General features: G+C 37.2%; 1 protein-coding gene across 4 annotated transcripts in view; it reads left to right on the top strand.

The window, feature by feature from the left end:
* The window catches only part of LOC127448761 (phosphofurin acidic cluster sorting protein 1-like), a 115,258-nt gene that overhangs the window by 61,948 nt on the left and 40,201 nt on the right, over positions 1–13,109 (top strand). For all 4 annotated transcript variants that reach the window (XM_051711624.1, XM_051711618.1, XM_051711627.1 and 1 more), the window contains 8 exons: positions 1,262–1,349; positions 3,263–3,352; positions 7,165–7,290; positions 7,375–7,519; positions 7,833–7,921; positions 8,076–8,153; positions 12,076–12,135; positions 12,488–12,648. In XM_051711624.1, coding sequence (XP_051567584.1) covers positions 1,262–1,349; positions 3,263–3,352; positions 7,165–7,290; positions 7,375–7,519; positions 7,833–7,921; positions 8,076–8,153; positions 12,076–12,135; positions 12,488–12,648 — 837 coding nt within the window. The remainder of the gene's footprint in view (positions 1–1,261; positions 1,350–3,262; positions 3,353–7,164; positions 7,291–7,374; positions 7,520–7,832; positions 7,922–8,075; positions 8,154–12,075; positions 12,136–12,487; positions 12,649–13,109) is intronic.

Below are 13,109 nucleotides of genomic sequence, written 5' to 3'. Positions count from 1 at the left end.
AGGCCAGTTTTCCTTGTTTATGAGAAAAAAAGAGGAGCTGCTATTCAGGCTAATAGTCTAATAGACTAATGAACACAACTCAAGTCCGAAGAGACTAAAAAATGTATTTTAAATATTACTGTCATTGTTTTAGCATGTTAGATTAATCGTCCTTCTATATTTTAAGCATAATACAGTTGTAGACACCATTACTTTTTCATCTTTTTTATTTATTTATTTATTTATTTACAATGCATTCAAATCAGATTAGTACCAACAAATTTAAACTCAGACTGCCATTCTTGTTATATACTGTATATTTGGTCACCAGTGAATGCTTCCCCAATCACTGCACTCAACACGGGAGGATATAAATACTTTAAGAAATCAAATGTTTGGCTGGAAATATTGCTTTATTTAAAGCAAGAAACAGTTTCTTTAAAGCAGAAACACTGAAGAAACAATTTAAAATGACTTTGTCAAGTTCAGCTAAGTTTAACTGATTTATAAAAGCTGACTATTTTCCATTGACAACAATGCATGTGGAACTTTTATAACCCTACTAGTCGGAGCTGAACGTGATATACAGATTGTGATCAAGGTTTGTTTGTGGAGAACCTCTCCCTGTTGCTCTTTGTCTTCATCAACACCCGATTGCACCACCTAGTGGTGAAGGCTAGTAGCAGCAAGTGAAAATTGGGCCCATTGTACAAAGGTGCCTTTGTTTGTTCCTGGCAGGCTCCAGATACCCTAACCCTGCCTCCACCCTAATCCTAACCATATGGAGCCTGTAAGGCTGAGTACCCTGCTAGGAACAACCTGAGGCACATTTCTCCCATCACAGAAAATTGTGCATCAGCACATGCAATGCCAGGATGTACAAGGTTGAATTTCCAAACAAATTTTAACCACTGAAATTTTTGCCACATTTGCAAAGTAAAATATAATGAACTGAATGTAACCTAGTAAATAATAATAAATATTTTGGATGTGAACTTTGGAAGGCGAATATTTTTTCTTAAATGTTTAATGCTGAAATGTTTTCAATTGAAATATTCAAAGCTTTCATATACAACCATGTGAAACAGCATCTTCAAAACGTGCAAGCACTGTTAATGCAATGTTTAGTTTTTCAATTAGTACAATTCACTATTCACAATTTAAGTTGTAAATATCCATTTTATAAGGGGTGTTAAACTGTTTAACCTACTGATGAATGGATCAGAGCTTTGTAGCTTTGCATTGTGTGTTTTAACAGTTTCTTCATGCTGTGTGTTCACAGACTCTTCAACCTGACGCTGAAGAAGCTGGTCATGCTTAAAGAGCTGGATAAAGATTTGACCTCTGTGGTTATTGCTGTAAAACTCCAGGTGCTCACACTTCTCCTTACTTATGTTCCTGCACTCATTATTCTTAAAGACTTCTTTTCAGTTGCTGAGTTCAAAGTCATTTTGATGTTTTTTTCTGGGGCTTAAAAAAAAAAAAAAAAATCTTGTTGTGTAACTGTAATAATCTCATTAAAAACAAAGAAAAAGTCTCATTAGAAGCTGAGTAGTGTACAATAATGTTTTATTATTATTTCTTAAAACAATAAGCAGTGAAACAATTTTATTTTATTTCTTGTGGTGTAATTAACATACAGGTAGCCATAAAAAAAAATACAAAAATAAAAAAAGAGAGAGAAGGCCCTCTTTATACCCTCGAGACTGTTTGGGGAATAAAAATAAATACATTTGTGTGCATATATATATATATATATATATATATATATATATTTGTCATATCATTATCAATATTTTGACATTTTAATAAAAAGGCACATTTTGTTTAGGCCATTTGGTGTAACCCTGAGAAAACTTCTTGACTAAAAAGGGATAGTTCATCCAAAAATGAAAATTCTCTCATTTACTCACCCTCATGCCATCCAAGATGTATGTCTTTCTTCTGCTGAACACAAATAAAGATTTTTAGAAGAATATTTCAGCTCTGTAGGTTCCATACAATGCAAGTGAATGGTGACCAGAACTCTGAAGGTCCAAATATCACAAAGGCATCATAATGCATAATTTAATCAATGTCTTCTGAAGCAATGCAATTGGTTTAAGTGAGAACAGACTAAAATATTCTTCTTTTTCACTGTAAATCTTGACAGCATTCTCCTTGGCGATCATGATTTCAAGCTCGATTACACATCCTATAGCGGCATCTAGCGCTCTGTGCGTGCGTCAAGTGCTAGGAAGTGTAATTGAGCTTGAAATCATGATCGTACCTAGAGACTGTAATGGCTAGATGTACAGTGAAAAAGGAGTAATTGTATTGTTATAGCATAGTTTTTGGACATACAATGGTAATACAGTTGCATCCTTTTGAAGTACACTACCAGAAAAAAGTATTGACACACTTTTTGACTGAATTTATGTTTGTCATGATCATGATCTAGATCAGGGGTGTCAAACTCAGTTCCTGGAGGGCCGCAGCCCTGCAGAGTTTAGTTCCAGCCCTGCTCCAAAATGCCTCCTTGTAATCTTCAAGCACTCCTGAAGACCTTGATTAGCTGCTTCAGGTTAGCTGGACTGTGGCCCTCCAGGAACCGAGTTTGACACCCCTGATCTAGATGCTTAAATGCTTGAAATTTGTTTTGTAGACAATTATAAATTCTGCTTATGTATGAATTTCTTCACAAAATTATATTATCATATTTTAATGAGGTACTTGGACCAAATAGTGAAGAATCAGCAGCCCACAAAAGGCCATCATATGTGGGAAATACTGTTTAAAAAGCATCCCAGAATGCACTTTATGAAATTAGTTTGAGAATGCCCAGAGTGTGCAGAGCTGTATCTAGACAAAAGGTGGCAACTTTGAAGAAGTGAATACATGATATAATTATCATTTGTGTTGATAGTTTTTATGACTTCACCGTTATTTAAAAATGTGTGAAATAGTGGGCTAATAATAAAGCATGAGTTTGGTATGTCCAAAGTTTTGATTGGTGCTGAACCTTGAAGTGGTATTTAAAAACTGTGTTACATCAAAATGGTAATTAGTCAAAGTCATGGTATATATAAAAGTACCATGGTATCACCATCTGATACCATGATTGTGATTTTGTAAGAGGCTTGCATTCCCTGCTTTCTCTTTTTGATATCCAGAAGACAACACCCTTTCTTCTGTTTAATCACTCTAGCAATTTAAGCACTTGTTTCTTTATTCATCCTTCCTCTGTTCCTTCACCTATCTCTCTCTCTCTCTCTCTCTCTCTCTCTCTCTCTCTCTCTCTCAGGGCTCAAAGCGAATCCTTCGTTCCAATGAGATCTTGTTGCCATCAACTGGCCAGACAGAAACAGACCTGCAGCTCACGTTCTCATTGCAGGTGTGTGTGTTTTTGAACACTTCTTTAGCACCTTACACTGTGAACGTTGGAAGCAATGCAGCGCGTCACCTCAGAACATACACTAAAAATGGGCCAAATTACTGTACCTCTGCATGTGGTGGGGTTTTTGCAGGAACATGACACGTACCAGTACCTTTTAATGGCACGTGTCAACTGGTGCGTGGTGAGCGAAGCTTAGCGGGTGTTTTTAATTCATTCTGGAAAGAATAAATCTCACTAGTGTGGTGCTCGACTCCTATTGGAATGAAGTTACATTAAGTTACTTAATTACATTGAAGTTACTTCCAAGTTACATTATTTTGGTCTTATGAGGGGTCCCTTAACTCTTAAGGGGGGTCCCCCCAAACCCCCCCTCAAAACACTGGTCACATGATTTCCCCCCCCCCCCCCCCCAAACCACTAAAGCACAAATCACACCCTGCAGTCATGACTAAACCCTCAGGAACTTTTTCATTGGTCATCTTAATCACAGTGTTGATTGGCCACACAATGCTACGCCAAGTGGGATTTTTTTTTAAAATACACAAAATACAAAAATGTCAGAAGTACAGAAATGGATAAACAAAATGAGACATTACATACAAATTACAAATTATAAAAACAAACAAACAAAAACCTTAAAAAAGGTGCCAGACACATCATCGGAGGTGAGCTTCCCTCCCTCCAGGACATATACACCAGGCGGTGTGTGAAAAAAGCTCTGAGGATCATCAGAGACTCCAGCCATATGGGCTGCTCTCACTGCTATCATCAGGCAGGCGGTATCGCAGCATCAGAACCCGCACCAACCGACTTCATGACAGCTTCTTCCCCCAAGCAATCAGACTTTTGAACTCTTGATTGATCACGATACATATATCAGCACCGCACTTTATTAGCCTCAGACTGGACACACATTTTATACTTCTCTTAATAACACACTGGCAACTGACAATCAACCGACAGCTGAATGTCAACACAACACTTCATATTTATTTCCACTGATTACATTGGGGGGGGGGGGGCAGTGTATTTTTATTGTATACAGTTATCTTATTTTGTGTATACTGTATATTGTATATTATTAGGTGTATATTATATATTGTGTTGTGTAACAGATGTGTAAAACTGTGTTATGTGTAAATCAGATGTTTATTGTAATTGTCATACTACTATGTTGCTTGGAACTGCACCCACTGTTGCACATGTGTATATGCTTGGAATGACAATAAAGGGATTTGATTATGACATGTTTTTTTCTGTGCACTTGCTGGTGTTAACCAGTGTCCAAAAATATAATTTTAAATCTATGCAAAAAAAACAAATTTTCTTTTTACCATTTCAAGCTTGGTATGATGTGAGCAATTGATTGCCACAAATTCTGACAATTTGTGGCCCTGCCAACACAATAAAAATGTTTATAAAAAAAAAAAAAACATTCTTTTCAATGCTTTAAGTCATTCATCATTCTTTAATAAAGCCTTGCAATTAATATGACTTTGTAACATGCAGTCCTATCCTAGAATTCATAACATGGACTTAATACGATGGAGATGAAAATGAAAAAAGAAAAAACCTCGCATTGAATTCTTCAAAAAGCAACACGTAATTCTGACAATAAATTAAAATGTTACTGTAAATTACCAGCAGGCGTATCTTACTGTTTTTGTCGGCATCAGATTCATTCACAATCTTTCATGTGACTGCGTGATTGAGATGACCAGTGAAAATGTTCTTGAGGGTTTAGTCATGACTGTGGGGCGATGTCTGCACTTAAGTGATTTAGGGAGGAAAATCATGCATAATGGTCATGACGCATAACGAAACATTGCATCATTTTTCAGCTTTGCCCACTCGATTTTCCGCCATTTTGAATTTTCAAAAACTTTACTTTTTCAAACTCCTCCTAGGCCATATGCTTGATTTGCTTGAAATTTCATGAGTAAAATCTTGAGTCACTCATGACAAAATGGTTTGAGATTTATTATTATAGACCTAATCGTTCGCGAATTACGCTTCAAAGAATTTGACTGCAAGCATGCCAAAAGGGCTTTAACTAGGCAATGCTTAAGCATATTGACACGAACCTTGGTATATGTCATCATAACCATAACCTGCAGCGTTTTGGCGCAGTGCCACCTAGTGGTCAGGAGAGATGAGAAAATGGCTATTTTTGCTTGTAACTTCTGAATAGTTTGGCCTAAATTCAGTTTCATTGAAAATTTACTTTTTCAAACTGTTCCTAGAACTTAAATCCGATTTTCACAAAATTTTGCATGTATCATCTAGAGATACTCATGACAAAAAGTTATGAAAAGCTTTTTGAGTGATCAAACCATTCTCGTTTAACGCATCAACAAATTTTATGGCAAGATGCCAATAAAGATCTGAGGCTGTATCTCTTGAAACCTTTGGTGTTTTGACATGAAACTTCATATATGGCATTGTGACCAAGCCCTTACAATACCATATCAATTTGGTGACAGCGCTACCAATTGGTCAGAAATTATAAGCATTTGTATAACACTAAAGTTAATAAAACTAATGTCTTTTTTAACCACTCTGCTTAAAATCATCACCGGAATTCTATATTCAATGTAAATGTTTGCCATTGGTGTTCTTGGCCCTGTAATCACTGCTTGCAGCTGTATTTTTTAATTGAATTTTATTTGTCACATATAAAAAAAATAAAAACAACTTCTGATTGTTACATTAAAGCTAGCTTGTGATGTTTCTGGTCTCTGATTGACTGCCCTTACGACAATCGAGAGTTCATGGCAAATTCGCCACTGATCATTTTCACATGCAAATTATCTTTGCGGCAAATTGTCCATTGTTGCCAAAGGTTTTCTGGAGGTTCACCACTACCGTGAAGAGCTGCAAACTTCTGACAAACGTTTGCGGTGAATGAAAAGCTCATTTTCATGTGAAAATAACAAGTGACAAATTTGCAGCAAGTTTTAGATTTTTTTGTCTGATTTAAAATATCTTTTGTTTAATTTAAATATCAAATGCATGTATCCACAGTTTTAGTAACAATATAATTATAATATATAACAATAACAATAATACTTATACAGTATAATAAGTAAATGTTTATACCAGTGGATTTCCGTTGAAAATAAAGATACAAGTTATTAACCCATTTAACATTTGCTGAAGTATACTCAAGCTCACAAGGTGACTGGTCTGTGCTTTCTGCACATCATTTAGAACAGTGATTCCCGTAAGCAGATACCAGGAGTTATGCAAAAATAATTGGATTTTTCTATTTTGAACTTATAAAACATTGGACTGGGTAAAAAAAAAAATGTTTCTAATTAATCGCGATCTTCATTTGAACAATCTCGATAGCCATTCTTAAACTCCCAAGATCGATCTTTTAATATGCAAAGTTAAGAGATATCCTTTCACAGCTTGCTGAGTTTCGTTTTACTCGTTCTGTGTCCAAAGACGAGATCCACGCAATCCATTTGTCATTGATAATGTCTCTTTTTATACACATCTTTGCTTTTGTGTCAGTAAAGGGGTAATTCAGCCTTACAGAAGGTGCTGATATAGAATGTTTACTTCGATGCTCGCAGTGTAGTCAGCCTCAAGCCATTGTAGCGTGGCATGTCAACGAATGCATCTGGTGTAGACAGGGTATTAGAATTTTGCCAAAAGATGGTATTTTAGAGGCCGTTCTGCAGGAGTGCATCTATGATGCCTTAAAGTTCTGTCTTTTTGGAAGCTCTCAAGGTTCTGTAACAGATTCTTAGTGACTTTATAACTTAACTCGTTTTCTTCATCATGTCACTGTCGGTTGTCAGTATCCTCACTTCCTGAAACGGGATGCCAACAAACTCCAGATCATGCTGCAGAGGAGGAAGAGATACAAGAACAGAACCATCCTGGGCTACAAGACCCTCGCGCACGGACTCATCAACATGGCAGAGGTAAACACCAAAACATACAGTATTTCAGCTTGAATCCATCTTTCATTAATTTACATGGTAACTGATGATTGATTGTGTTGTTAGGTGATGCAACACCCGATGGAGGGTGCTCAGGTACTGGGATTGCACAGTCAGCTGAAGGAAGTGTCTGTCCCTGTGGCTGAGATCAGAGTTTACTCTGTTTCCAGTCAACCCATCGACCACGAGGGGCCCAAAGCCAAGATGAACGGTGAGAGTTGATATATTTCAGCAGAGAAAACAACATTTCTTTTAAGCCAAAGCATTTATTTTATCAGGTTTAATCCCTTGCATGTAAAGCTGAAGTGTGCACTAGTGGCATCGAACGCAATTTTAAACACTCCTGAACACTCCACCTTTCAGCCGTTGGTCGGTCAAACAGATTGTTTGATGTAACAATGGAACAGTCTTCATATAGTCAGAGGGAGAAACTCTTGCATACCAAGTACAACACTAAATAAGATGAACTTATTTTTCATGTACTTGTTTTCTCATACATTTTCTTTTGTGCCTTTCTGGGTCAGATCGTTCTCCAGACATTGACAACTACTCGGAGGAAGAGGAGGAGAGCTATTCATCTGAACAAGAGGGCAGTGATGACCCCGTTCATCATGTAAGTTAATTTTGTGTGTTACTGTTTATACCGCTGTGCAGCTCACGCCGAGGCCAACTGTTAACCTTATTTCACGTGTCAGGGACTATAAATAATGTGTCTGTTTATGTGTGTATAGTGTGTTTCTTAAATAGGTTGTGTGTGTCTGTTTCAGTATCTAGATGATGAAGAGGATGAGGTGAGGAAGAAGAAACCCAGACGCAAACTCACCTCCAACGCATCCATCACCAGAGTAAGACACACACTCTCCAAGTAGCTTTACTAATGGATGTAAATTACAATACTGAGCTCCATTTAACACTCTCGTACATGCAGCCATTACACTTAAAGAGGTCACTTTCTACACATTTGTGCATGTTACATTTTCCCTCAAATCCACTTTTGATCTTAGTCAAGAAAGTTTCTTGCATCAGAAATGGTTATAATTTATTTCTGACACTTAAAATTAAACATGTGGTTTTTGCTACTGTACCTTTAAGTAAATATGTACATGACCTCTGTTATCATTAACTAACCTCCACATACTGGGCAGTCATATGTTAATGAGTTCATGGTTGTGACATCACAACCACAAAGAGATCTGAATGTGCCAGCTTGCGTTTTGTTTCTTATTACTTAATTGGCTGGGCAGACTGAAAAGGAAGGTTTGAGTTGTGAATGTTATAGTAAATCTACAGCAATAGATGAACGTTATAGTAAATCTACCAAGGTTATGTAGATAGACAAAACTGTTTCAGTGGTTATTTCCGGCTGGTAGTTATAGTATATCTACCAGCTGGCTAGAAGTTTTCCTGAAAGGTCATGGTGGCGAGCTGTTGAACCACCAAAACGAACTCAAAAACACCTTCATTTTGGCCAGATTTTGTTCTAAATGATGTCACACCCGTTTATTTTTCAATTTCATATGAAGTGTGCATGGGCCTTTACACTGCAACAAATTGTTTGACATTAGAAGGAAGGAATGGATTTGATGCATTAGTTTCATCAGTCCACAAAAAAATTTCCCAGTAGCATTGTGGAGTGTCAAGGTGGTCTTTTGCAAACTTCAGGCGCGCAGCAAAGTGTTTTTTGTTGGAAAGCAGCAACTTCCTTCGTGGTGTCCTGCCATGGACACCATGCTTGTTTAATGTTTTCGTATAGTAGACTCATGAACAGAGATGTAATCCAGTTCCAATGATTCCTTCAAGTCTTTAGCTGTCACTCTAGGGGTCTTTTTTTTTACCTCATTGAGCATTCTGTGGTGTACCCTTTGAGTCATCTTAGCTGGACGGCCTCTTCAAGGGAGAGTAGCCACAGTACTAAATCGTTACCATTTATAGTTGGTTTGTCTCACTGTGGACAGATGAATATCTAAGCTCTTCAAGATAACGTTGTAACCCTTTCTCAGCTTTGTGCAAAGCAACAATTGTTGATTGTAGGTCTTCTGAGATCGCTTTCTTATGAGGTATGGTCCACGTCAGCAGATGTTTCTTGTGAATAGCACACTCAAAATGTTTGAGTACTTTTTATAAGTCAAAGTAGCTCTAACCCACACCTCCAATCTCGTTTCATTAATTGGATGCCAGGTTTGCCAACTCCAAACTCTAATTAGCTTTTGTTGACATCATTAGCCTAGGGGTTCACATACGTTTTCCAACCTCTACTGTGAATGTTTGAATGATGTATTCAATATGTACAAGAACAAAACAATAATTTGTGTGTTATTAGTTAAAACAGGTGCTGTTTATTCATTATTGTAACGCAGATGATGATCAAACCAGATTTTAAGAATTTATACATAAATGCAGGTAATCCCAAAGGGTTCACATACTTTTTCTTGCCACTGTACGATAAGTTGTATATAATAAATGTATATATGATCCTGTTGTTCAGTCTTTCGTGTGTTTTCAGATCCTCCCAATAATTTATTTAATTGATATTTTGGCAAATTTTGAAAGTTTCTCTTCACCTGTTGCGTTAACCACAAGCAGGCTTTGTGACACATTAATGTGATACTGAAAGCTTATTGGCTTGAATGGTTACCTCTGATAATGATTGGTATAACTGCGGAAGGAGGCATATTTCATTTTACCTCCGTTTTGCCTTTTTTGGCTGCATTTTGAAAGGAAGCAGATGACGATGAATATCCATTCTGATTGATTCAAACTCATCTGGGCTGCTGTGCATGAATAAAAAAATAAATACAAATGGAACAGTTCTAATTAATCTGCAAATTTAAAAGCAGTATTTTAGAATAGGTCAGATCAGCTACATTCATTGTAAAGATAAGAGTTTAAGCTTTTAAACGACACCTAATTTTTGCCGATCAAGCAAGTGGTTGTTGAGTAACACCATAATATATATTTATTCATGATCAGCGCCCCCTAGAGGGCCCGGAACTAGGTCGCTCAGGGTTTAAGAGGTTAAAATTAAACAACAGCTGTAATGCACAAATTGCTCAACTAACTAAAATGAAATTACCATGAATTCTTTTTTGTTTTCATTTGCATTAGGTCCGTACTGTGGTTGACAAAATGTGTAAATTATTTTTAAATATTAGTAATTTGAAAATCCATTACGATGGAGCCACTTAGATGACAGGGCAGGATTTTCCCTCGCAACAGTTTTGCATTCCCTCGTAATAGATTTACCATGGTTTTACTACAGTAACCATATTTTAACCATGATAGTCGTAGTGAAACCATAGTGATAATACAGTAAAACGAAAACTATGGAAATAAAATCCATAATGTTGTGGTTATTATGGTTTTACTATACAAATACCATAGTTTAACGGTGGTTTTGCTATAGTAATATTGTAGACTGTAAGCCTAGTTTTTGGCGGAAATAATGTTTCTATTGTAATATTGTAGTATCCCTGTTGTAGGCTAACCATGTATTTTTGGTGGAAACCATGCCTTTATTATGGCTTTATTATGAATATCAAGGTTACAATATGGTTACTGTTGTAAAACCATGGTAAATTTATTGCGAGGGAACGCAAAATTATTGCAAGGGCAGGCAAAACTATTTCAGGAAAAAAAAATCCCAGCCTGTCATCTATTACCGACTTCTGTTATCATTTTTTTTTTTAAATAGAATCAATCAAAAATGATGATCACAAAAAAAAGAATATATATAAGAATAATAATAATAAAATACAATAACAATTAATTATCCAAACAAACTAATTAACAAACACATCCTGACAAACTAAATTAGATTTGGAAACTGACAATTTAAGTAAACTCAATGAAAAAGTCAGAACTATTATTACTTTGATACCTAGTACGACAAACTGTTAAATTTTAAAAGCAAGAAAAATCCTGTTTTTCATGATATTACTCCCAGTGTGCTTTTAAGTCCTTGTGGTTGCGTAGTGATTTGCCTCAATCCGGGTGGCGGAGGATGAATCCCAGTTGTCTCCACGTCTGTGACCATCAACCAGAGCATCTTATCACGTGGCTTGTTGAGCGCGTTGCCACGGAGACATAGCGCGTGTGGAGGCTTCACGCCATCCACCGAGGCATCCGCGCTCAACTCACCACGTGCCCCACCGAGAACGAACCACATTATAGTGACCACGAGGAGGTTACCCCATGTGACTCTTCCCACCCTAGCAACCGGACCAATTTGGTTGCTTAGGAGACCTGGCTGGAGTCACTCAGCACACCCTGGGATTCGAACTAGCGAGCTCCAGGGGTGGTAGCCAGCGTCTTTTACCACTGAGCTACCCAGGCCCCCCATGATATTACTCCTTTAAAATCAACATGAAATGGTGTTGGCAATATGACATTTCTAAGTAAAACAGGATATCCAGAGAGAAATATGTAGGATGGAACTTTATCCATCGAGAATTGATTGGATGGTAAAATTGGGCTCTTCAGGTATGGTGGTTGGAGGCTAGAGGTTGAAAATAAGAGGGATTTGTCTTCCAAAAAGGGAAGTTGTTTCAGAGTCAGAGCGAGTTATTATAATGATAAAAGATTACCAAAACATATTTTTGAACATTTATAATGTGCATTGATGAATCATGTACAGTAAGACCAGGAACACATATTAAGAAATAAAAAAGGGTCTATTTAGAACTATTTGAGTTAAGGGTTGGGTTGGCAGGTTATTTATGTTTTAATCTTGTTTTGATCTGTCTCTTTAATTCTGTTTTTATCCTCCAGCAACCCAACATCAAGCAGAAGTTTGTGGCATTGTTGAAGAGGTTTAAGGTGTCAGATGAGGTAACGTCTCCTCTCGTCTCGCTCCTCTCTGCTTTTCTCATCTGACGGCTCGCTTGAACACTGCTGAAAAATGACTTGTGATGACGCTTCTCTGTACACTCATGTTCTTGTAATGTTAATGTTTCTTTCATTCTCTCTCGGTCTGTCTCACCTCCGTCTGTTAGTCTCACACCTTCCCATTCTCACTTTTCTCTCAAAAAAATTGTCTTATCTGAGCTTCACTGCTGTTATACATTGGCCCCCTCAAACTGTTTTGGACACATACAAATGTCAGAATGTCATTGCATTCGAAAACAAAATATCAAACCAAGTTGCATCTGCAATAAAACTACATTTGTGTGTGTGTTTGAAGGTGGGATTTGGTTTAGAGCATGTGTCTCGAGAGCAGATTCAGGAAGTGGAGGAGGATCTGGATGAACTCTACGACAGTCTGGAGATGTACAACCCCAGCGACAGCGGACCAGAGATGGAGGAGACCGACAGCATCCTCAGCACTCCGAAACCTAAACTCAGGTAACACGCACACTCACACAGACCTAATTCAGACTGTCTGCGGCGTCCTCTGGTGGCGAGTTCAGGCTGTCTGCCCTTGTTACGTAACCATCAGCTCTCTACCAGCTCTTTAACCTCTTCAACTGTGGGACATTTTTGGGCTGCTCCCTGCAATTTTTCACATTCAAATTTAAAAGCTCACCAGTCATACATACTGTGGACTAATTGCCAATTTTTTTATTGTATTTTTTTTTTAGAAAGACTTCAGTTGTTCATAAATAATATTGTATACAGTATATTTACAATCTTATGATGAATAAAAGTTTGAAAAAAAGGAAAATCTTTTTTTGTTGTCCTAAAGTTGTAAGCACGGAATTCTGGTTCTGTTTGCTCTATATCCCTCCAAAGGTCTTATTTTATTTCACTTGATGGCAGCAAGTACTAGAAAAATAACTTTACCTCTATCAACTTCCATCACAATA

Source organism: Myxocyprinus asiaticus, chromosome 1 (assembly GCF_019703515.2).
Source record: "Myxocyprinus asiaticus isolate MX2 ecotype Aquarium Trade chromosome 1, UBuf_Myxa_2, whole genome shotgun sequence".
NCBI classification, from domain to species: domain Eukaryota; kingdom Metazoa; phylum Chordata; class Actinopteri; order Cypriniformes; family Catostomidae; genus Myxocyprinus; species Myxocyprinus asiaticus.
The sequence above is the reverse complement of the archived record's forward strand: the minus strand, read 5'-3'. Positions and strand labels throughout refer to the sequence as shown.